At 41.9% G+C, this 24824-nt stretch overlaps 1 protein-coding gene across 2 annotated transcripts in view; it reads right to left on the reverse strand.

Annotated features, from left to right (window-relative positions):
* Positions 1–24824, reverse strand: part of CTTNBP2 (cortactin binding protein 2) — a 168141-nt gene that overhangs the window by 37205 nt on the left and 106112 nt on the right. For both annotated transcript variants that reach the window (XM_070369594.1, XM_070369595.1), the window contains 4 exons: positions 18024–18141; positions 7444–7719; positions 4755–4850; positions 3467–3546 (listed from right to left, as the gene is read on the reverse strand). In XM_070369594.1, the coding sequence (XP_070225695.1) occupies positions 3467–3546; positions 4755–4850; positions 7444–7719; positions 18024–18141 (570 nt within the window). The remainder of the gene's footprint in view (positions 1–3466; positions 3547–4754; positions 4851–7443; positions 7720–18023; positions 18142–24824) is intronic.

Genomic DNA, 24824 nt, shown 5'->3' on the forward strand with positions numbered 1-24824 from the left:
ACTACAACTATGTCTAATCCAATAGATTAATAACTAGTATAAACTCTGATAACATGCATAAGAATGGAAGGCAGCCTAGGCTCCATTCCTTAGGTGCTACCACTTTCTCCCTGAGGATCCTGAGCAAATAGTCTTGGTCTGTTCACCTTTAAAATGAGAGTAACTGGTATAAGTAGCCATCTCATAGAATGATTAAAGGAAACCATCTATATACTTATAACAAAGCTTGGCATACACAGGCATGCTGGTCTGGTTCCAGACCACTGCAATAAAGTATCTCAACAAAGCAAGTCACATGACTTTCTCAGTTGCCAGTGAATATAAAATTTATGTTTTTTTTTTAATAAAATTTATGTTTATACCATACTGTCATCTATTAAATGTTTAAAAAGCAATGTGCATACCCTAATCCACTGTGCCACCTGGGAAGCCCAATTAAAAAAGACTTTATTGCTAAAAAAATGCTAACCATCATCTGGGCCTTCAGCCAGTAGTAGTGGTAGTAATATCAAAGATCATGGATCACAGATCACCATGACAAACATAATAATGAAAAAAATTTGAAATATTGGGAGAATTACCATAAGAAACAGGAAATGAGCAAATGCTGGTGGAAAATAGTGGCAACAGACCTCCCCACACAGGACTGTCAACAAACCTTCAATTTGTTGTTAAAAAAAAATTAAAATAAAGCAGTATCTACAAAGTCCAATAAAACAAGGTATGCTTAAAATAAATACTCAAAACTCGGGTATTACTAGGTTTCCATGTCTACTGTATAGATTGTCAACACTTCAGTTATTGTGGTGTATGTTCCTCTAGCTCAAATCCTACCAGCGGCTTCCTATCATAACTGGAATAAAATTCAAAGTCCATGCTTTGGTCCTGCATGATCTGGCTTCTGGTCATCTCTCAAACCTCACTGCCAGCCTAGACACATCTGTACCAGCTGTTCTTTCTGCTTCAGATACCCTCCTCAAGGCTTCTACCTTCACTTCATTTAGTTTTCTGTCTATGCATCATAATAGAAAGATTTCTCCTAATAACTCCATTCAAAAGCTCTTTCTGCCACCCCTTTCATTAGCTCTTTACCTCCTTATCTGCTCTATTACACTTATAATTAGTACTGGATATCACGTTACAGATGTATTTATCCATCTGGGGCAGATACTGTACACATACTTACACAGCTTACAGTGTAAGCTCCATGAGGTCAAGGAATGCAGCTTATACATAGCTATATCCTAAGTTTCTAAAACACTGCCTGCATTTAGGAGCTTCTCAACAAATAACAACCAAATTAAATAACTAAACAGGATATAAGAATACATCACAGATGGCCAATCTCCATAAAGGGTTTATAATCTTTTATAGAAGGACAATGGAGGAGGACACAGCAACCCACTCCAGTATTTTTGCCTGGAGAATCACATGGACAGGGGAGCCTGGCAGGCTGCAGTCCATAGGGTCACAGAGAGTTAGACACCACTGCAGTGACTTAGCATGTACGCAAAGAAGGAGAAACAGTCACAATGACTATGTGTTTGTTATCCTTGCCTGTATGTCCAACTCTTCTGTGATCTTCCCGACCCAGGGATCAAACCCACACATCTCCTGCATTGGCTTGCAGATTCTCCACCAACTGAGCCACCAGGGTGACTTTAAATTTTAAAGTGAGTGCTTCGATCCCTTGGTCAGGAAGATCCCCTAGAGGAGGGCACGGCAACCCACTCCAATATTCTTGCCTGGAAAATCCCATGGACAGAGGAGCCTGGTGGGCTACAGTCCAAAGAGCTGCAAAGAGTCGGACACAACTGAAGTGACTTAGCATGCATGCAGTATGACTAGCAGAAATTCCATTTGACTGAGCCAGTCAGTCAAGACTAATGTACAGTTGTAATCTGGTTGCATCACCTTTCTAGTCATTTTATCATCTCAACAGGTGATTGAAAAGCCCTGATTCTACCCACCGATTTTACTGAGAGCCTAGACTCACATTCCTGAAATCCAGTTGGTCACATAACTTTAACCTTCACTGAAGCAAAGGAATAAGACAGCTTTCTTTCCCGTTTCCATGTAACCCTCAGGCTTTCTTTGATCCTTCATAGAGAGAGGAGCAAATAGCAAAAAAAAAAAAAAAGAGAGAGAGAGAGAAGGGCTGGGGGTGGGGTGGGTGGAGAAAGTATCAGATTTAGAAGACACTCTGTCTCCTAAATTGTGAAGCCTTTGAATGTTTATATGCTGTTTTTAGAAAGGTCAATGCCAGTGGTAAACCTAGCTAGATCAATGGAAAGATTTTGAAAACTTCTTTCCATCAGGATCAAAGACATCAATTCAGTTAATGGAAACAACTTGTGTAAAGGCTCAGAGTCAAAGCCATTCATTTTTTTTTTTAAGCTTTCCAAATTAAGGCAAGATGATGGTTCAATATTTTATACCTTCAATATTAGTTTGAGATGCATTTCACATGCAGAGACATATGTGTGTGTCAGGGACTTGCTGACACAAGGCTTTATCGCTCACTGGTTTGTGGTAAGTGGCTCATGGCCTTGAGCACATTCTTACCTCTCTGCTTCTTCAGGTTCCTGGTCTATAAGATGGACAGTGTTGGCTACCTCATACTGCCTGGCACATGATAAGTACTGGACAAATGCAAAGCATTAAATCTATCCATTTTGTATCTAGAATTTGCTACTCTTTCCTGATAATCATATTCCCTTCTTCCTTTTAATAACAGAACTTCCTTTTAATAACAGTTTTAGCTGAATGCCTGGTTGCCCAGCAAGTCCACACTCCCAGTTTGGTGTGAACACGTGTTTAATTCCTTGGGCAGGAAGGGTGTGTGCAGCTTCTCTGAAAGGCAGGGACTTGCCCTCCTGGCTCTCCTCCCTCAGGCTGGACCCTGGGAGCACTGACTGACTGACCAAGCCCACACATGACCCCTAAGGGCAAGGAGCTTGGGAGAGAGATGGAACTGAGACCCTGAGACCCTGCACCTTCTGCCTCCCTGGGCCCCTCACATATGCTGGGACTCCTGTGTTTGAGAAAATAAACTTCTGTACTGTCCAAGCTATAATTGCTTCTGTTGAAGTGGCAAACCAATATAATACTAACGCTAGCATATTTACTTAATTTTAAATTGAGTAGGTTTACAGCCAGGCATCTTGATAGCTACAGTCATTCTCTTCCATATTAATGAGCAATTACTTGATGCCAAGTCTTTGTTAGGAAAAGACACCCTCCTCCTGCCCAAACTATAAAAGTTGGCAGGTTACATGCAGTCTCTCGGTCCCAGCAATTTCCAGGCAAGATACCAGCAGTTTTCCAGGGAGGGGGCCCTGGAAAGGTCATGAGCTCAGAGCACAGGGGAAGGAGGGGCTCATACAGCTCTCAGCATAAAACTGTGCAACCAACTAATCCTCACTGGGGCCAGAAGCGTAAGACTCCACCTGGCAGGTCCACCTACCAGTCTGAGGTAGTTCTGCAGCATCTGAAGAGGGATCATAGACGCGTAGGTCACACTACTGAGGCAGCCCTCCTGAGGCCCTGAGAGAAGGAAACACACAGAAGGAAGATGGGCTCTTCACGTCAATTGTAAGAATGATCAAAACCTAACAGAGCCGAATGTAAGATACAAGATGGTTATTGACTTCTGTAGGCAGAGCTGACATGTGGCCAAGAGGAACCAGTGTGCCTTTACCGTCGTGAAAATGCTGTGACACCTTGGACTGGCTGAGAAACAGCCCCTGCCGTGGCTCCCAAGAGTTCCTCAGCTAGCCTGAACTCCCCCAGGGGGAGCCCACCTATCCCCTGTCAATCACGACCAGGACCTTCACATCCAGGTTCCAACACTGTAGCTTGTATCTTCTCTGATTGCTGGACTCAATATTCTACTGCTTATAAGCCATGTATAATACCAATCCTCAGAAGTTCTAGCTTTGCCAGCATCAATGTACAGGTGCATTCCCAAATTCTGACCCCCACATCCACCCACTTCTGTATGCTGCCTGCCACTCTCTCAACATGGCGTTCGAGCCTGAAGGAATTTTCTGGAATGGTCTCAGGCTTTTTTAAAAAAAAAAAAAAAACTTAGGTCAAATAATCAAATAAAACTTTATTAGTTGAAACTGAATTTTTAAAAGCTCCATTCCCAAACCTGGGAAATACATGATAAAATCAGTAGCCTTTTAGCATTAAGGGCTGGGAAACTGAGAATTCCTATACTACTTACTAGCTGCACACACTCAGAAAAGAACATCAATCTCTCTGAACCTCAACTTCCTTATACATAAAATGAGGATAAACAGAGATACCTATCTTAATTACGCTGTTGTAAGGATTACATGAACTTATACTTGTCATGTTCTGTAAACAGCAGGACCAAGCACACAGTAGATGCTCACTGAAGATTAGCTTGTACCATAATAATCACATTCGTCATACGCTGTACTTGACAGCAATAAGACACTTCTCTTAACATGGTATCTGTCACTTTCTTATCAGCACATCAGCTTTTTCCTAATGAGAAATGCAATCAGAGTTGCAGCAATCAGTGATCAGAACAGACATCATCACAGGTGTCAAAAACATGGCTTTTGATTTTTCTTCTCCTTAGTCAAATATTTCAAAAAATATCTAACTACTCAGTAATGGGAGTCATGCATGCATGGCTTGGGGACACAGGACAAAATCATGAATCATGAAACACTCATGATGCAAACTCTCAACATCGCCTCAGTTTGGAATACCCTTACCTGACAAAAGCACAGTGACCTGCTCTGCTTTATTCGTTCTCATGAAGTCCCATGGGGACTGGGTGAAGCTTTGACCTGCTGACCATGGCACATTTCCTAGTTCAAAAAAAGGTAAAAGGAAATATCAAGAGACGCTTAGAAGGAATTCTTATAAGAGTCAATGTACACTCTCCTGTGTGAGACCCTAGAGGACTCTAGAGCTTGGACTGTCAGAGACACAGACTATGGAAAGGGTCACACAAAGGGTTAACTCCAGCATAACTTTCACTGACAGTCAGTGGGAGGCCTGCAAGCCATAGGGATTGAACAAAATCGAGAATGCAAATATAAACAATATGTCCAGGGTGTAGTTTTTAAGAACAAAGGACATGACACCCTTCCATGGTTCCTCCAGTGCCTGCTTCACAAAGCTGGAGCACGTTGAATGAGGCCAGAGATCCTTTATGATCTGGTCCCTGATACCCTTTCCAACACATTTTGGATTCACAGGCAACTTCAGGGGCTCAGAATATATCAAACCTTTCACAGTCTGGGCTCTCTGCTCACTCTTGCTCAGAAAAAACGGCCCCGCTCTGTAAGTGTCCATTCTGGGGAGGGAGCAGTCATAAGCACTTACATTCATCCCTTCCTTCCATAGATGAATTCCTAAATGCCTGTCCTCTGCACGCCCCCAAAATGCACATATAGCTCACCTGTAACTCACTGTTTCTCTGTTGCCCTTGGTCCCTTTAATCCAGCTTAGGTTATTGATCCAGTACAGTTTCTCATAGACACACATAATAACAGTATTATGGAGGCATACCTCCTTTTATTGTGCTTGCTTTTTTGCATGTTGCAGTTATTGTTATTTACAAACTGAAGGTTCTTGATCTTGCATGGATCAAGTCTATCAGTGCCATTTTTCCAACAGCCCATTTGCTCACTTTGTGCCTGTGTCACATTTTTGGTAATTTCCACAATATTTCAAATGTTTTCACTCTCATTATATATGTTATGGTGATCTGTGATCAGTGATCTTTGATGTTACTACTGCAAAAAGATTATAACTTGCTGAAGGTTCAGACAATGGCAAGCACGTTTTAGCAAAAGTTTTTAATTTAGTATGTATAGTTTTTTAGACATTGCTACTGTACACTTAATAAACTGCAGTGTATTGTAAGTAATTTTTATTTGCACTGAGAAACCAAAAAATACATGTGACATGATTTATATTGGGAAACTTTTATTGCTGTGGTCTGGAACTGAACTTGTAGTATCCCTGAGGTATGCCTGTAGTCACCAATCATCAAGTGGCCACAGCCAGGTACCAAACTAAAGACCTAGCCCACTGAACTCAATGATTTTTTTAGATACGAAATGCTACTTGGGTTCCCAAGTACTCGGGGATAATAATGAACACCAGAACAGACTGGCCTTCGCACCCGCTGCTCACAGAAGTACATGGATCTGACGGTGGTGAACACCACCTGCCTTCCCCCAGTTTCCGGATTAGCCGGATGAGCGCTGATGACGGAGGGCCTTTTCCTTCAAAGCAGGGCTGCACTGACTTCGTTTATTGGAAGTCAGAAGAACCACAGATCCCTGGGCAGACCCACACTTTAAATAACACTGCACCTGTGGGCAAATGAGGTCCTGAGAATCATTTGACTTCCTTTTCTAAATGTACTTCTAAAATGATATAATAATTCTGTAATAATCATTTTAAGATCGTAACAATCCATAAAATTAAATGGTGAATAATCTGCTTCAAAAATGAGTGGATGTATATATTTTCAGAGTGATGTAGGGTATATGTCTGAACAGAATGAAACACTTTCTAATACAAGCTGATACATTAATCACATGCTGAGACCTGCCCTTTCCTCAATCTTGACTCTTCTTTTGCAACATGGTGCTATTGAAAATACACAGACTTTCCTATCAGACAGACTGGGATTTGAGAATTAACTGCTTTGTTCCTTAGCCGTGTGACCTCAGGCAAGTTATCTTGTAACTAGTTATCTGTAAATGAGCCTGCTGTAAGGACTCAGTGAGGTCTATATATAAATATAGCTCCCAGCACAGTCCTGACACCACAGGAGGTTCCCCATAGATGTCAGATCTCCGAGTTCAACAGGAAAGAGACTAACCAGGACAACTAACATTTATAGTACATGTATTATGCTCACCAGAAGGCAAATCTTATCTTTTTAAATTCTTCAGAGTCCCATCAAACAGAAACAACCAGTTATCACCCTGATTCCTCCCAAGTGGGAGGCTTGACTACCTCTTCATTAAAGTGCTTCTTCTAACTCTCGCCTGAAGGTAAGGTGTTCCTGCTCTTCTGCATCTCTGGCGCAGTCCAAGTACAAACATGGAGCTGTGTTCAGAGCTTGTGCATTAGCAAGCAGCTGCAATGTGGTTAGTTTCTTGCATTTATCAAAATAGCAAGTGCAATCACAAAGCCTCATCAAGGGCTTTCATATTCTTCACTCTCTGGGTATTATTTGAGGTGTAAAAGCATTTTTGTACCAACAGGCAACATTATGTAATGGCTGCATTATGAACACTCGAGGTTTCCAGCGCCAGCAGCTGCCACAAGTGAGCTCTGAATGTATTTAATCAATGAACTATGAATCAGGTTAGGGAGCCCGTAAACATAAATAAACCCAGAAATTTAACTTTCCCTTCATTGCAGGACTGCTGATACCTAAGGTGATGGATCGCACACTGCTTGCACTGAGCCCAATGCTGGAGTCGGTGGTGCTACTAAACGTCATGTCTTCCAGGCTCCACCATCCATCAGAAGAGATTGCTTGGAAATGGTTTGTCAGAGCTTGACTCACTGCTTTTGAAAAATCATCCCATGATGTCTGTTTGCGAATATTTAAAGCACATATTGTGCTTTCACATTCAAAGTCATCAGCACCGCAGTTGCCTGGTTCAGTCTCACCCACTGAAATCCTTAAGGGTATTTTAAGAGCATCTGTTGGAAGAAAAAAAAAAATTAGGGAAAAGAAATCCTGATAGGAAGCAAACCAGCAAAAATTTTACACAAAAAAGAAACAGATATAAACATTTTGAAAACAAAGCAAAGGACAGCCATCCTTTTTAAACATCGAATGAATGTTTGTTTATTGGAGTAAATTTTGGTCTCCCAATCTCTTCATAGTTTCTTTGGAATCATGTTGCTTGAGCTCTTTATCTTTGTCTATTTGGCCGGTTCTACTTCCTGATTCCTTTGCTGGGCAAGATTCTCATATTCTTTCAAAAAGTGTCAGAGAAAATTGGAGCCCTCTCTTGACCCTGAACTCTCAACTGCCCTCTCTCCTCACCTTCCTTGGAAACATCATGAAGAAGAGGGGTTATTGCTGAATAGGTCAGCGTGCTGAGGACAGTGGCTTCAGGCTCACAGGCTTTGGGCTTGGCCTCAGGATCACCTTCTACTAGTCATCTGCCCTTGCCTTATGTGCTCTATGCCTCAATTTCTCTATAAAATGGAAGGAAGGCACAAGTGAGTTGCTATGAAGAGTAAATGAATTTGTGTTCGGAGGGGCTTTAACACACTACTAGTATAACACATTATCTGTTAACACACTATCTTACAAGAACTAGTAGGTACTTGATAAACGGTGAACAGTACAGAAGAAGCTTTTAAAATAACCCTTCTAATCTCTCTGTGATACCAGCTGACGTATCCCCCAGGTGGGCAGCACTCATGTACTTCTGTTCCCATGAACTGAATTATGTGCAGAAGCCACTTGTGTTTAGTCCCAATCTTCATGTCTGTTGAACACAAACCCTAATTAGTAAATTAAATATTCCAGATACTGAAGAAATGAGTTCCTACTTCTAGAAAATCAGAACACTTCTAAAACTGAACAAAGGAGCTGCTATAAAAGTTTTTAATGTGACATGGATGAGACGGCTAAATAAAATTAGAAAAAAATTTAAATGTCTTGAGACAGATATTGTCATTAGTTTGCTTCATAAATGTGTTTAACTCCCCAAACACTAGAAACCACAGATGAAACATTAAAGGTGTGATCTATTCAAGTAAGAATACATGGCACTTCGATCAGGAGAACCATATTAATATGAAGAGCTTCACCTAGAAGTTGATGAAAGAATTACTTGGTGTGTTTTAAATTAAAACAAAATGTTTAAAAATATGTTATTTTTATGATCCCCTTCTTAAACTTTTCTTCTTTTTCCATTAACTAACCAACCTGTTGTTCAGTTGCTAAGTCTTATCTGACTCATTGTGACCCCAAGGACTGTAGCATGCCAGGCTCCTCTGTCCTAAACTATTTCCCAGACTTTGCTCAAATTCATGTCTGTTGAGTCAGTGATGCTATCTAAACATCTCATCCTCTGCCACTGCTTTCTCTGTTTGCCTTCAATCTTTTCCAGCATCAGGCTTCTCTTGTGGCTCAGCTGGTAAAGAATATGCCTGCATGAGGGAGACCTGGGTTCGATCCCTGGGTTGGGAAGATCCTCTGGAGAAGGCAAAGGCTATCCACTCCAGTATCCTTGCCTGGAGAATTTCATGGACTCTATAGACCAAATTCAGACTTAAATTGAAGAAAGTAGGGGAAACCACTAGACCATTCAGGTATGACCTAAATCAAATCCCTTATGATGATACAGTGGAAGTAAGAAATAGATTTAAGGGACTAGATCTGATAGACAGAGTGCCTGATGAACTATGGACGGAGGTTCGTGACACTGTACAGGAGACAGGGATCAAGATCATCCCCATGGAAAAGAAATGCAAAAAAGCAAAATGGCTGTCTGGGGAGGGCTTACAAATGGCTGTGAATAGAAGCCAAGCGAAAACCAAGGAGAAAAGGAAAGATATCTGAATGCAGAGTTCCAAAGAATAGCAAGGAGAGATAAGAAAGCCTTCCTCAGCGATCAATGCAAAGAAATAGATGAACACAACAGAATGGGAAAGTCTAGAGATCTCTTCAAGAAAATTAGAGATACCAAGGGAACATTTCATGCAAAGATGGGTACAATAAAGGACAGAAATGGTAGGGACATAACATAAGCAGAAGATATTAAGAAGAGGTGGCAAGAATACAAAGAACTGTACAAAAAAGATCTTCACAAACCAGATAATCACAATGGTGTGATCACTCACCTAGAGCCAGACATCCTGGAATGTGAAGTCAAGTGGACCTTAGCATCACTGTGAACAAAACTAGTGGAGGTGATGGAACTCCAGTTGAGCTATTTCAAATCCTAAAAGATGATGCTGTGAAAGTGCTGCACTCAATATGTCAGCAAATTTGGAAAACTCAGCAGTGGCCACAGGACTGGAAAAGGTCAGTTTTCATTCCAATCCCAAAGAAAGGCAGTGCCAAAGAATGATCAAACTACCACAAAATTGCACTCATCTCACATGCTAGTAAAGTAATGCTCAAAATTATCCAAGCCAGGCTTCAGCAATACGTGAACTGTGAACTTCCAGATGTTCAAGCTGGTTTTAGAAAAGGCAGAAGAACCAGAGATCAAATGGCCAACATCTGCTGGATCATGGAAAAAGCAAGAGAGTTCCAGAAAAACATCTATTTCTGCTTTATTGACTACGCCAAAGCCTTTGACTGTATGGATCACAATAATCTGTGGAAAATTCTGAAAGAGATGGGGATACCAGACCACCTGACCTGCCTCTTGAGAAACCAGTATGCAGGTCAGGAAGCAATAGTTACAACTGGACATGGAACAGCAGACCTGTTCCCAATAGGAAAAGGAGTACGTCAAGGCTGTATATTGTCACCCTGCTTATTTAACTTATATGCAGAGTATATCATGAGAAACATTGGGCTGGAAGAAGCACAAGCTGGAATCAAGATTGCCGGGAGAAATACCAATAACCTCAGATATGCAGATGACACCACCCTTATGGCAGAAAGTGAAGAGGAACTCAAAAGGCTCTTGATGAAAGTAAAAGAGGAGAGTGAAAAAGTTGGCTTAAAGCTCAACATTCAGAAAACGAAGATCATGGCATCCGGTCCCATCACTTCATGGGAAATAGATGAGGAAACAGTGGAAACAGTGTCAGACTTTATTTTGGGGGGCTCCAAAATCACTGCAGATGGTGACTGCAGCCATGAAATTAAAAGACACTTACTCCTTGGAAGGAAAGTTATGACCAACATAGATAGCATATTCAAAAGCAGAGACATTACTTTGCCAACAAAGGTCCATCTAGTCAAGGCTATGGTTTTTCCAGTGGTCATGTATGGATTGAGAGTTGAACTGTGAAGAAAGTTGAGCGCCAAAGAATTGATGCTTTTGAACTGTGGTGTTGGAGAAGACTCTTGAGAGTCCCTTGGACTGCAAAGAGATCCAACCAGTCCATCCTAAAGGAGATCAGTCCTGGGTGTTCGTTGGAAGGTCTGATGCTGAAGCTGAAACTCCAATACTTTGGCCACCTCATGCAAAGAGTTGACTCATTAGAAAAGACCCTGATGCTGGGAAGGATTGGGGGCAGGAGGAGAAGGGGACAACACAGGATGAGATGGCTGGATGGCATCACCAACTCAATGGACATGAGTTTGGGTAAACTCCCGGAGTTGGTGATGGACAGGGAGGCCTGGCGTGCTGGGATTCATGGGGTCGCAGAGAGTCGGCTCTGACTGAGCGACTGAACTGAACTGATTGTCCATGGGGTTGCAAAAAGTCAGACAGGGCTGAACAACTTTCACTTTCACTTTCCCAGCATCAGGGTCTTTTCCAATGAATCGGCATTTCCCATCAGGTGGTCAAATACTGGAGCTTCAGCATCAGTCCTTCCAGTGAATATTCAGGGCTGATTTCCTTTAGGATTGACTGGTTTGATCTCTGGGCAGTCCAAGGGACTCTCAAGAATCTTCCACAGGACCACAGCTAGAAAACATCCATTTTTTGACACTCAGCCTTTTTTATGGTCCAACTCTCACATCCATACATGACTTTTGGGAAAACCCTAGCTTTGACTCTATGGACAAAGTGATGGCTCTGCTTTTTAATACATTGTCTAGGTTTGTTACAGCTTCCCTTTCAAGGAGCAAGCATCTTCATGACTGCAGTCACCGTCTACAGTGATTTTGGAGCCCAAGAAAATAAAGTTTCTCACTGTTTCCAAAAGGACCAGATGCCAAGGTCTTAGTTTTTTGAATGTTGAGTTTTAACCCAGGTTTTTCACTCTCCTCTTTCACCCTCATCAAGAAGCCCTTTAGTTCCTCTCCACCTTCTGTCATTGCCATTAGAGTTCTATCCTCTGCATATCTGAGCTTATTGATATTTCTCCTGGCAGTCTTGATTCCAGCTTATGATCCATCCAGCCCAGCATTTTGCGTGACGTACTCTGCATGTGTACATGCTAAGGTGCTTCAGTTTTGTCTGACTCTTTGTGACCGCATGGGCTATAGCCGGCCAGGCACCTCTGTCCATGGGATTCTCCAGGCCAGAACATTGGAATGGGTTGCCACGCCCTCTTTCAGAGATAGAAACCCTACCTCTTATGTCTTTTGCATTGGCAGGCAGGTTATTTACCTTTAGCGCCACTTGGGAGGCCCGGTACTGTGAACAGAAGTTAAATAAGCAGGGTGACAATAGATAGCCTTGATATACTCCTTTCCCTATTTTGAACGAGTCAACTACTCTGTGTCCGGTTCTAACTCATGCTTCTTGACCTGCATACTGGTTTCTCAGCAGACAGTAAGGGAGTCTGGTACTCCCCTCTCTTTAACAAGTTTTAACAAACTGTTGGGATCCACACAGTCAAAGACTTAACATACTCAATGAAGCAGAAATAGATGCTTTTTCAGGAATTCCCTTGCTTTTTCTGTGATCCAAAGGATATTGGCAATTTGGTCTCTGGTTCCTCTGCCTTTTCTAAATCCAGCTTATACATCTGGAAGTTCTCGGTTCACATACTCTTGAAGCCCAGCTTGAAGAATTTTGAGCATAACCTTGCAAACATGCAAAATGAGGGCAACTGTACAGTAGTTTGAATATCTATGGCATTGCTCTTCTCTGGGGCTGGAATGAAAATTAACCTTTTCTAGTCCTATGGCCACTGCTGAGTTTTCCAAATTTGCTGACATATTGAATGCAGCACTTCAACAGCATCATTTTTTAGGATTTTAAATAGCTCAACTGGAATTCCTTCACCTCTACTAGCTTTGCTCGTAGTAATGCTTCCTAAGGCCCACTTAATTTCACACTCCAGGATGTCTGGCTGTAGGTGAGTTACCACACCATCGTGGTTATCTGGGTCATTAAGACCTTTCTTGTATAGTTCTTTGGTGTATTCTTGCCCCCTCTTCTTAATCTCTTCTGCTTCTGTTAGGTCCTTACCATTTCTGTCTTCTATCATGCACCATCCTCACATGAAATGTTCCCTTGATATTTCCAAGTTTCTTGAAGTGATCTCTGGTATTTCCCATTCTATTGTTTACTTCTTCGCACTGTTCATTTATGAAGGGCTTCTTACCATTCCTTGCTATTCTCTGGAACTCTGCATTCAGTTGGGTATATCTTTCCTTTTCTCCTTTGCCCTTCACTTCTCTTCTTTCTCAGCTATTTGTAAAGCCTCCTCAGACAACCACTTTGCCATCCTGCATTTCTTTTTCTTTGGTATGGTTTTGATCACTAACTCCTGTACAATGTTATGAACCTCTGTCCATAGTTCTTCAGACACTCTATCAGATCTACTCCTTTGAAGCTAGTCGTCACCATCACTGTATAATCATACGGGATTTGATTTAGGTCATACCTGAATGGCCTAATGGTTTTCCCTACTTTCTTTAATTAAAGCCTAAGTTTTGCAATAAGAAGCCCATGATGTGTGCCACAGGCAGCTCCAGGTCTTGTTTTTTTGCCGACTATATAGAGTTTCTCCATCTGGGTCTGTGAAGAACATAATCAATCTGATATTGGTATTGACCACCTGGTGATGTCCACATATAGTCATATCTTGGGTTGTTGGAAAATGGTATTTGCTACGACCGGTGTGTTCTCTTAAGAAAACTCTTATTAGCCTTTGCCCTGCTTCTTTATTTTGTACTCTGAGGCCAAACTTGCCTGTTATTCTGGGTCTCTCTTGACTTCCTACTTTTGCATTCAAATCCCCTATGATGAAAAGACATCTTTTTTTGGTGTTGGTTCTAGAAAGTCTTGTAATTCTTCATAGAAGCAGTCAGCTTCAGCTTCTTCTGCATCAGTGGTTGGCACACTGACTTGGATTACTGTGATGCTGAATGGTTTGCTTTGGAAATGAACTGAGATCATTCTATCATTTTTGAGATTGCACCGAAGTATTGCGCATTGGACTCTATGAGGGCTATTGCATTTCTTCTAAGTGAGTCTTGCCCACAGTAGTAGATGCAATGGTCATCTGAATTAAATTTGCCCATTCTTGTCCATTTCAGTCACTGATTGCTAAGATGTTGATGTTCAATCTTGCCATCTCCTGCTTGACCACGTCCAATTTACCTTGATTCATGGACCTAACATTCCAGGTTCCTATGCAATATTGTTCTTTACTGCATCAGACTTTACTTTCACCACCAGACACATCCACAACTGAGCATCATTTCTGCTTTAGCCCAGACACTTCATTCTTCCTGGAGCTATTAGTAATTGCCCTCTGCTCTTCCTCTGTAGCATATTGGACACCTTCTCACACAGAGGGCTCCCCTTCCGGTGTTGTATCTGTTTGCCTCTTCATACTGTTGATTGGGTTCTCTTGGCAAAAAATACTTCTTCCTGCAGTGGACCACATTTTATCTTAACTCTTCACTATGACCCATTCATCTTGGGTGGCCCTGCATGGCAAGGCTCATGGCTTCACTGAGTTATGCAAGCCCTTTCACCACAAGAAGCCTGGGATCCATGAAGGGGAAATGACCAACTACTAGATTTTATTTTCAGTCTTTATTCAACAGCTTCCAACATAACTGATCTCTCTGCTCTTCAATTCACTCCTCATGGATTTCCTCACATTTCACTGGTCATCCTCTAATGTTGTTCCTTTGCTGGCCCCTTCCCTGTTTGCTGCTGCTCAGTCACTTCAGTCGTGTCCAACTCTGTGCAACCCCATAAGACGGCAGCCCACCAGGCTCTGCTGTCCCTGGGATTCTCCAGGCAAGAACACTGGAGTGGGTTGCCATTTCCTTCTCCAATGCATGAAAGTGAAAAGTCAAAGTGAAGTCACTCAGTCATGTTCGACTCTTCGCAACCCCATGGACTCCAGCCTACCAGGCTCCTCCGTCCATGGGATTTTCCAGGCAAGAGTACTAGAGTGGGGTGCCATTTTGCAGACTTCTTAATAATAGAGTCTGGCAAGGCTCATTTATTTCTCTTATTTTTTTTAATCTGTGTTCACTGCCTTCATAACCTAATCCAGTTCCATGACTTTAAAAACTATCTCTAGACTGCTGATTCTCAGATATGTAAACCCAGCTCATACCCATCTTCAGAATTCTTGCTTATCTGATACCTCCTACAGAGACACCCTAAAAGATGTCTCAAATTCATAATTCAAAATGTAACTCCTGATCTTTGTCGACAAAATCAGCTTCACCCACAGCCTTTCCCTTGACAGCTGAGGGCAACGCTATACTGCCAGTTGTTCAGGCTGAAAATCTTGGGCGTTATCCATAAATCCCCTCTCTCGTAATTCACAGTCAGTGATTAGGAAGTTCTGTTGGCTTATCCTTAGCTATATCCAGAACCCACATGTCCTTATCTACTACAATCCTGAACTGAGACGTCATTATTGGCTACATTAGGCCTGTGACTTCCTAGTTGATGGTTGACAAAGCAGTTAGAGACACCATTATAATGTACACCATTCTTATTAGGGACATTGCCAGGATTCGCTTTTACAATTATTATGAGATTCCTTTGATTTTATCTTTTCTTAGTAACTATTTAAGCAATTTTTTTGGAATACAGTTGGTTTACAATGTTGTATTAGTTAGAAGCTCACTTATGTCTAAGTCAATAAAAGCAAATTCTATCATGAAATAGCTAACAAATATCTTTTTTAATAGGGTAGGATTGCTTATAATGTTCCTAAATTTAAAAAAGGACAGAAATTCTTAAAAAAAAAAAATGTACACCAGGTCCCATCACTCCTATGCTCAAACACTGAAATAGCTACCTTAAGTCCCCAAAATGGCTCCACCCTCCTGCCCTCCTGTAAATTCTTTGACCTGTCTTCCTATTTCCTTCCCTCACTCATTCCAACCTGGTCATTCAGCCCTGAGTGCCATTCCTCAAACACACAGATAGGCTCCTACTTGTTAGGGCATCAGTCCACTTGACACTCTGCCTGGAAAGTTCTTACCTGAGAGAGTCTCAGAGCTACCCCTTCCTCACCTCCAAGTGTTTGCTCAGATGTCTTAGTGGTGAGGCTACCTGCCTATCATTTTAAAAATTGAAACCTACCCTCTCACTCCCCATCCCTCTTGGTCTTTTATGTAGCACATATTATCATCTCACATACTATATAATGAATCATTTCTTATGTTTATTGTTCATTTTCTGTCTCAGTGTTAGAATGTAAGCTCAAGACCAACTACTGAGAGGGCTGGCTGACCGGATTGGGTGAGTGATCATCCTGACATAAGAGGTCGGACTATTTCATTTGATCTAGCACTCCAGGTTGGTAGGTGCCCAATATGCTACTGAAGATCAGTGGAGAAATAACTTCAGAAAGAATGAAGGGATGGAGCCAAAGCAAAAACAACACCCAGTTGTGGATATGACTGGTGAGAGAAGCAAGGTACAATGCTGTAAAGAGCATTACTGCATAGGAACCTAGAATGTTAGGTCCATGAATCAGAGCAAACTGGAAGTGGTCAAACAGGAGGTGGCAAGAGTGAACGTTGACATTCTAGGAATCAGCGAACTAAAATGGACTGGAATGGGTGAATTTAACTCAGATGACCATTATATCTACTACTGTGGGCAGGAATCCCTTAGAGGAAATGGAGTCACCATCATGGTCAACAAAAGAGTCTGAAATGCAGTACTTGGATGCAAAAAAAAAAAAGCCTCCTGATGAAAGTGAAAGAGGAGAGTGAAAAAGTTGGCTTTAAACTCAACATTCAGAAAACTAAGATGGCACCCGGTCCCGTCAATTCATGGCAAATAGATGGGGAAACAGTGGAAACAGTGGCTGACTTTATTTTTTGGGGGGGCTCCAAAATCACTGCAGATGGTGACTGCAGCCATGAAATTAAAAGACGCTTCCTCCTTGGAAGGAAAGTTATGACCAACCTAGATAGCATATTCAAAAGCAGAGACATTACTTTGCCAACAAAGGTCTGTCTAGTCAAGGCTATGGTTTTTCCAATAGTCATGTATGGATGTGAGAGTTGGAGTATAAAGAAAGCTGAGCGATGAAGTATTGATGCTTTTGAACTGTGGTGTTGGAGAAGACTCTTGAGAGTCCCTTGGACTACAAGGCAAGCCAACCAGTCCACCCTAAAGGAGGTCAGTCCTGGGTGTTCACTGGAAGGACTGATGTTGAAGCTGAAACTCCAATACTTTGGCCACCTGATGGGAAGAGCTGACTCATTTGAAAAGACCCTGATGTTGGGAAAGATTGAGGGCAGGAGGAGAAGGGGACGACAGAGGATGAGATGGTTGGATGGCATCACCGACTCAATGGACATGAGTTTGGGTGGACTCTGGGAGTTGGTGATGGACAGGGATGCATGGAATGCTATAGTTCATGGGGTCACAAAGAGTTGGACACAATTGAGCGACTGAAATGAACTGAGAACTCCATATTCACACACCCGCAAGTGAAACTTTCACAGCATGTGCTGAGAAGCATATACTCTTAGAGCTAGAATGGAATCAAAAGGTTATCTTCCTAGACAGGCAGGCAACCAGATATTGAGAGATAACTGACCTGCCTACATTCACACAGACAGCTAATAGCAAACTAGTTGGCCATGATTTTTTTTTTTTTTGTACCTTTCCAGTCTCATGTCTAGAAAGATAATCTAAGTCAGAAGAAAAAAAGCAATGATTATTAAATATTGTCCAAGGTCAAAGACTAGAAAGAGCTAGCACTGTTTCAGTAATTCTGTAAAAAGCCATTCTACATGGAAAAATAAAAGTATCCCATTTATAATCAGTGTTTCTATAGCAGCTAGTGTTGAATGGAATTTAAGAAGAGAATGAGAAAACTGAAGCTGCATCAGCATCTTCCCCACAGTCCCAGAGGCCCCTGCATTGTGGATGCAGGACAAGCCGCGCAGCTGCACAGGCACTCACTCAGATTCTCCAGCAGGTGCTTGCAGTCATCAGTAGCAACATCGTGTGCGGTCCGATTACACTTATCTCTTCTTTCCGGCTCCAGCCCTCCGTGCCTACACAAGACTTCTAGGCAGTTCTGTGAAGACAAGAACTCCATTACCTCCTGTCCAAATGAATCAACTCAAGTGAAAACTCCAAGGGAAGATTCAGCGACCTGTGGCAAGCCAATCAGGAATTCTCGATCAGAAAGCTTATTTCTTTTCCAACAACCCAAATATACAGATTAATCTAAACACTGTCTCCAAGTAAAAAGCAAAGAGGGCTTCATTTACATGTGATTCACAGGATCAAAACACTGCTGCTCTTAGAACAGCCTCTTAGGTTCCAAGAGAAAAACTGGCTTACTAATCACTCAGTTTGCAGAGTGCCATTAAGGAAAAAAGACTTGGGCAGACAGTATCCTTTTATGGTAAATCTGGAAATACAAAAAGACTTCTGCTACAACCGAATGCCCAGCATTGTCTTCTAGACCAGGTATTGTCTTCCTGGTCATAAAAGTGCAGAGTTCAAATTCTGTCCCAGAGTCCTTGTAACCACAAATATATTTTGGATCTTATGTTGTCTTATTTTTTATCTGAAAATTATATGTAAATACCATATTGACTGAGGTTTTAGAAAAACACTCTCAATAGACATGGAAGTTACGTGCCCTTGCTTTTTAAGTTTCTTCTGTATTGCTCCAGGGAGTCTCCACTCAAAAGGTATCACTAGCCTTTGAGGTGAAAGGTCTTGGTTTTCCAAAGTTTTTCGATTCAAAGTGGTAGACAGACAATATATATATATGCAAACATTTTCAAGTAAGTGCATGGCAGGATACTACATTGGGATATTTATCAAGGAGCTCTGCTATTTCAACTTCTATTACTTCCTGATTTGTCTCCTGATTTCCCATCAAAGTAAGCACAAAATGGAATAAACCAGAAACCATGAAAAGGAACTAACAACCAAAACAAGCACTGTTCTTTTCATCACTTCCCTACACGTACACACACACTTACACACACACACACACACACACAGGCTTTGGGCAGACTTTCACTTTTGACAACACAGTAAACTAGGAGTCTGAACAGCTTTCCCTAATCTTGCTGTAAGATACTTTTTTGTGTGTTTTATAAAACATGTTTTCCTTACTGATGTAAGGAAAATACATACATAATATCTATGTAGAAAAGTACATAAATAAGTGTGAAGCTTGCAGAATTACCACAAAGTGAACATACTTGTGGGAGGAGTATTCTGGAAGCCCCCTTAATGTTCCATCTCAACCACTAATCCTTCCTTTCTCCTCACAAAGGCAGCTACTATTATGATTTCTAAGATGGGAAGTCCACTTAGCCTGTTTTAAGAGTTTTATATAAATGGAACCATATTACAGGTACACTTTTATATCTGGCTTCTTTTCAATCACCATAATACTATAAAATTCATACATGTATTAGGAATAGTTATAATTCAATTCATCCTATTTTAAAATTACTGTGTATCACATGGATATACCACAGTTCATCTCTACTCTTGTTGGTGGGCATCTGGGTTCTACTATGGACATTCTGATACGTGTCCTTTGGCAGACACAGGTACACATTTCTATTGGGTATACATACAGAGTCGGTCTGCTGGGGCACAGGGTATGCACACGTTCTGTATCTGTGTATACTGCAAAGAGCTTTTAAAAGTGGCTATACCAAACTCCACTCCCACCAGGAGTATATCTGAGTTCCAGTTGCTTCCTATTGCCTCCTAAACATATTTTAAATGCAATCATAGTCCACGAGGAAATACAAGGAATGCATAAGGGTCAGAAAGAAAAAGAGTAAGCTGAGATCACCAAGTAAGTGAAATATGAAAAGGAAGCCAGTGCTGATTTAATATAGGGGCTCTTTTCGGATGCTTGAGGGGATGGGAGACAAGGCCTCGGTACCTGCAAAATGGAGGAGCTGAGCCAGAGGACCTTTGAATAAAGAAAATCTGTTTGCCTGCAAAGGGATTAACTGAGCGTTTATCACTGCTGCTGTCGAGGCTGGAAGAATCTCCTCTAACAATCAAGTCTGGCTTTCATAGATCTGGGGTTCAAGTTTTAAAAAATCACTAAGCTAAGAAATGAACTAAAAACTAAGCCAAATAAATAAATAATAGTTTTTATCCCATTGATATTACTAATTTGTACAACATCAGTAAATGCATGAGAGTTAATGAAATTGACTCAAATGAAAGATTCAAGCAGAATGAAATCTGAGCACTAAACTTCATGAATTCTCAGATGATAAGAGACAGAAATAATACATTTATTACACAAGTTAGTACTTGTAGCAAAAACAGGTTAGAGGTAAAACAGACCTGGTGTCTTATCCTGCCAATATAAATGATTTTTATCTGACTTTTGGTAAATCATTTAACATTTTTCTGCTTCAGTTTCCTTATCTGTGTCTCATATATTTCAAAAGGTTGTTAGGTGATTTAAATGAAAAGCTAGTAATTTATATTCTTGGCACATAGAACACTCTCAATATTTATTAGCTTGCTGTATTTGTTACAATCAACATAATCATCACTAATTAGAAAACAGCCCAAGTATTCAAGTAAGTGGTGAGGAATTATAGCACATCAACAAATGTCACAATTCTAGGTGATGTTAGTTCAAATTAGAAACAGAAATGATAAAAGATGCAACCAAAATTTGCAAGATTCAAGTCCACCTATAAGGTGGGTTGTGTATAATTATTATAGTCAGGCAGATCAGTAGGCAATAATCTAAGCAGTGGCTTTCTCTATAAGGAAGCACAGAATGTCAGAAAAACAGCAGGATAAGGCATATCCAAATGGGGCCACAACTGTGAGTTTCCCAGCACTCTGCTGAGCTCCATGGGGAACACAAAGAAGATGAGAACTTTACCTAACCGACACTTAACAACAGCAGCTACAAAAACTATTCAAGCACATACTAAGCGCCAGGCACCGTTACAAGACTGCACATGTATTTAGTGCTCATCAAACCTCACAACGTTATGAAATAGGAACTAAGCACCTGCATGCCAGGAGCTGTGTCAAGACCCCAGGGTTGTGACGATGAATAAGGTAACAGTTCTGTTTCTCCGGCAGAAACATGACATGTTGTCAAGAGTCATGAGGAAAACATGCAGGAAAGAGGGCCTATGGACGTGAGGGGCAAAGTTTTACTCAGCAGAAGAAGAAGCGGGAAAGGTAGAGAAAAACATCTAAGCTCTCTCACTGATGGGTGGGATCTGAGCGAAGAGAACAAATGCTGTGATGCCAACTGCTGTTTCTGGACACGGATTCTCAGGGGACCTAAACTGGGTAGACTATTCCAAGGGATGTAGAGCAAGTAGTCCAGATGACTAAGTCTAAGTTAAAGTGCTATTAACCACAACATAGATACATGTCTCTAGCAAGCAGAAACTTTAAAAGGCAGTGGGCTTTGGTTTTGGCTTCTATTTTCACTCACATCCCAATTGCCAGAACTTAGGTAGGCAGCCATGGTCATCTTCCAGGAAGCTGGAAAATGTAGTCTTTATTTGGGGCTGAACTCTGAGAGGTTTGTTATTGTAGAAGAGGGGAGAAGGGATGTTTAGGGTCAATGAACCACCTCTGTCAGTGGCCTTTAAGAGCTGAGAAGAAAGGTACCAGTGCCAGGTAGACTAAGAAGAACACTCACGTCCAAAGAGCTAGAGATAAGATCCAGCTCAGGGCAGGAAACCTGAGACACTGAGCTTGGGCAGAGGGAGTGGGAGGGAATTCAGTCCGCAAATGCACAGGTGAGGTCCAGCACCCACGTCAGGAACAACCTTGGGATGTGGCTGTGCCCACTGCTGGGCAGAGCAGGGGAGATGGAGAAACAACACGATGGGTAACAACAGCTGAGGAAGCAGAGGTTTAGGGGGGAGACGAAGGTGGCTGGAGTTAGCCAGGAAGGGCTGAGGGTGAGGGAGCACGACTCTTTGCAGGAGACAGAAGGATACGTCTGGGTAGACAAGTGCCGTGATCAACTCAGTTCTGAAAACCAACTAGTGAGTTTGGAAGACATACTGAAAAACAAAGTGACAGGAAGGAGACCGGTTAAGAGAGAACTGTCATAAAATTTACTCATTTACTCCTTGATTCAACAAACGTTTAGTACCCGTGGGCCAGAGGCTGCTGAGCACAATATATACAATGATGAAAGTGATTTTTTTGGAGGCAGTGGAGAGGGAAGCGGGTATATAAATAATTCCAGTAAAGAACAAGCTCCCTAAGTGAAGTGTGAAGAGGTACCCTGGGAGCAATGAACTCCTGGAAGCCAAGACCTAAGCTGAGATGTTTTCCAGGCAGGGAGGGGTCAGGACAGAAGGGGCCATTTGGGGTAATGGGAACAGCAGATGCAAAGGCAGGGAGAGGAGACAGCACAGGATGTCTGCAGGATTCGAGCAGAAAGCACAGGGGAGAAGGAGCCAGGAGTGTGCTGGTGCAAAGAGGCTGAGGCCAGAGCTGGAAGGGACCTGACTGTCACGTACAGGGCTGGCACTCATCCTCGAAGTGACAGAAAGATCAGTTATCCTTGGAAAGATGAGGGGTAAAATACACGACCAACTAGAAAGGTCCCTCTCAAAGCAGCATAAAGGAGGTGGTGAGACTGGAGATGGGGAGACCACAGCAGCCTATGCAAGTTCAGACAGCCTGTGATGAGGGCTCCCCGAGGGACATCCTGGAATGTGTTTAAAAACAAAGCCTCCTCTTTGTTCATGCACTCATTTATAAAGGAATAAAATCTAGAATTGTATCCATCATTTGAACTCAGTAACTTAGGAAGATGGAGCAAGAGACACAAATGTCAGATGATGTTACTGGATTAAGAGAGGAGGAACAGAGATGCACTATAAACACAGAAGTCTGGGGACACATCCTCATGGAGCTGTTTGGTGGAAATAAATGCGAATATGGTCATCAGTAGGGCTTCCTGGATGGCTCAGCAGTAAAGAAGCAACCTGCAATGCATGAGATTTGCAGGAGATATGGGTTCAATCCCTGGTCAGGAAGATCCCCTGGAGAAGGAAATGGCAACCCACTCCAATATTCTTGCCTGGGAAATCCCATGGACAGAGGAGCCTGGCAGGCTACAGTCCATGGGGTCACAAAGAGCTGGACACAACTGAGTGACTAAACACCACCATCACCACTATAGATAGATAGCAATGGCCATCGATAGGGTTACCGTACATCTGTCTGAACTAAGACACTTTTAGGAGTAAAAGGGGGCACTGTTAATGGTTCCATTGGGATGATGGGCATCCACAAGGGCTGTATTGGGCCAACTGGGCTATCAAGGAGATGCCCTGTAAATCGTGGGCTTCCTACACAGGATCTTCCTGAAAGGACTGACGACATGAATAAGTGGCTAGAGAGAAGATTTTGGAACCTCTACAGATTATATTCTGGGGACCAGTAAGATCATTCAAGGGGGAAAGTATAGAGTGAGAGGAGAAAAAGGGTCAAATTAGATCCATGAAAGGTGCAAGTGGAAAATACTGGAAAACACTGGAAAGTGCAGCTCTTCAGTGAGGGGTGGGAGCACAACTCTGGTTGGCCAAGTTTATGTGAGAATCCTTTAAGATCCTGTCAGTGAGTCACTGGTGGTTAAATTAAGCAAGTGTGCAACGCTCTGCACTGGACATTCTGGAATGAGGTTTTAAAAAAGAGCCTTTCCTTTGTCTACACACAGTTGAGTCAATCTGGCCTTTTCAAAAATAATCTTATAAAAATTAAGAGGAAAATAGTCAAGGAGAATCAAAAGCACAAAAAATAAAAGACTCCAAAGACTGGATTTCTATTTACCATGATTAGCATCTAGTCCCAAAGATTTGGTCCAACCTCACAAATTATCCTGTCTTTGTCTTTTCTAGCCAGGTACCCAACTCTCTGTGACAAGAAAGAATTTTAAGGACTCCTATCATTTTTTTTCTTCTTTGTAGGCATGACCTAGGGAGAGAAAATCTACATTGTAGGGCTCTATGTGGGCCTCTGCACTTAAGATACACACCTCATGCAGACCATCCAGTTAGGGCGGATGCTAGAATGTGGGAGGAAATGCCTGGGATTCACCTGGTTAAGAGCTAAAAAGGCATCAGTCAGTCTACAATCCCAGAACAATGCGAGAACAGCATAAAGATGGCAACAAGAGGACCACTGCCTGACGAGAGGACCACGGGCCTGCTTAGGGATGACCTCTAGGACGGTGGAAAATAAATGACTGGAAAGCAGGTAAAAAGCCAGGTGGGAGATCTGGGCTTGGGAATAGTTATTGTAGAAGCCACAGTTGAAGTTGAAAGACTGGATAAATTCTTAAAAATAGGACTAGGCAGCTAGGATGGCTTGGGAGTTTCCTAGGGTTAAAAAAGAAAAAACAGAAAAAAAAACAAAGAAAAAGCCTGATCATCAAATTCAGAAGGGAAGCAAGGAAGGGGCAGTGTTGTGGAAGCCAAGGAGAGGTCTGCATTAGAATCAACATGTTAAACAACCCAGAAAGACTGAGTAAGAACAGGAGTGATAGGTAGCTTCCGCCTTTGGCAATATGTAAGCTAGAGTTATAATCTACTCCTGGACTTACAACATGCAGAGTCCCTCAAATTAAGAATCTGTTGTATGAGAGCTTTGACAACCAGATGCTCAAATCCAGATACTCTCCCTAATCTATTTCTGCTGCAGGAACTTGATGTGTCAAAGTTCTCATGACAGAACACAGAGTTTCACTAAGAAATTCTTCTA

This window comes from Bos mutus, chromosome 4 (genome assembly GCF_027580195.1).
Source record: "Bos mutus isolate GX-2022 chromosome 4, NWIPB_WYAK_1.1, whole genome shotgun sequence".
NCBI classification, from domain to species: Eukaryota; Metazoa; Chordata; class Mammalia; order Artiodactyla; family Bovidae; genus Bos; species Bos mutus.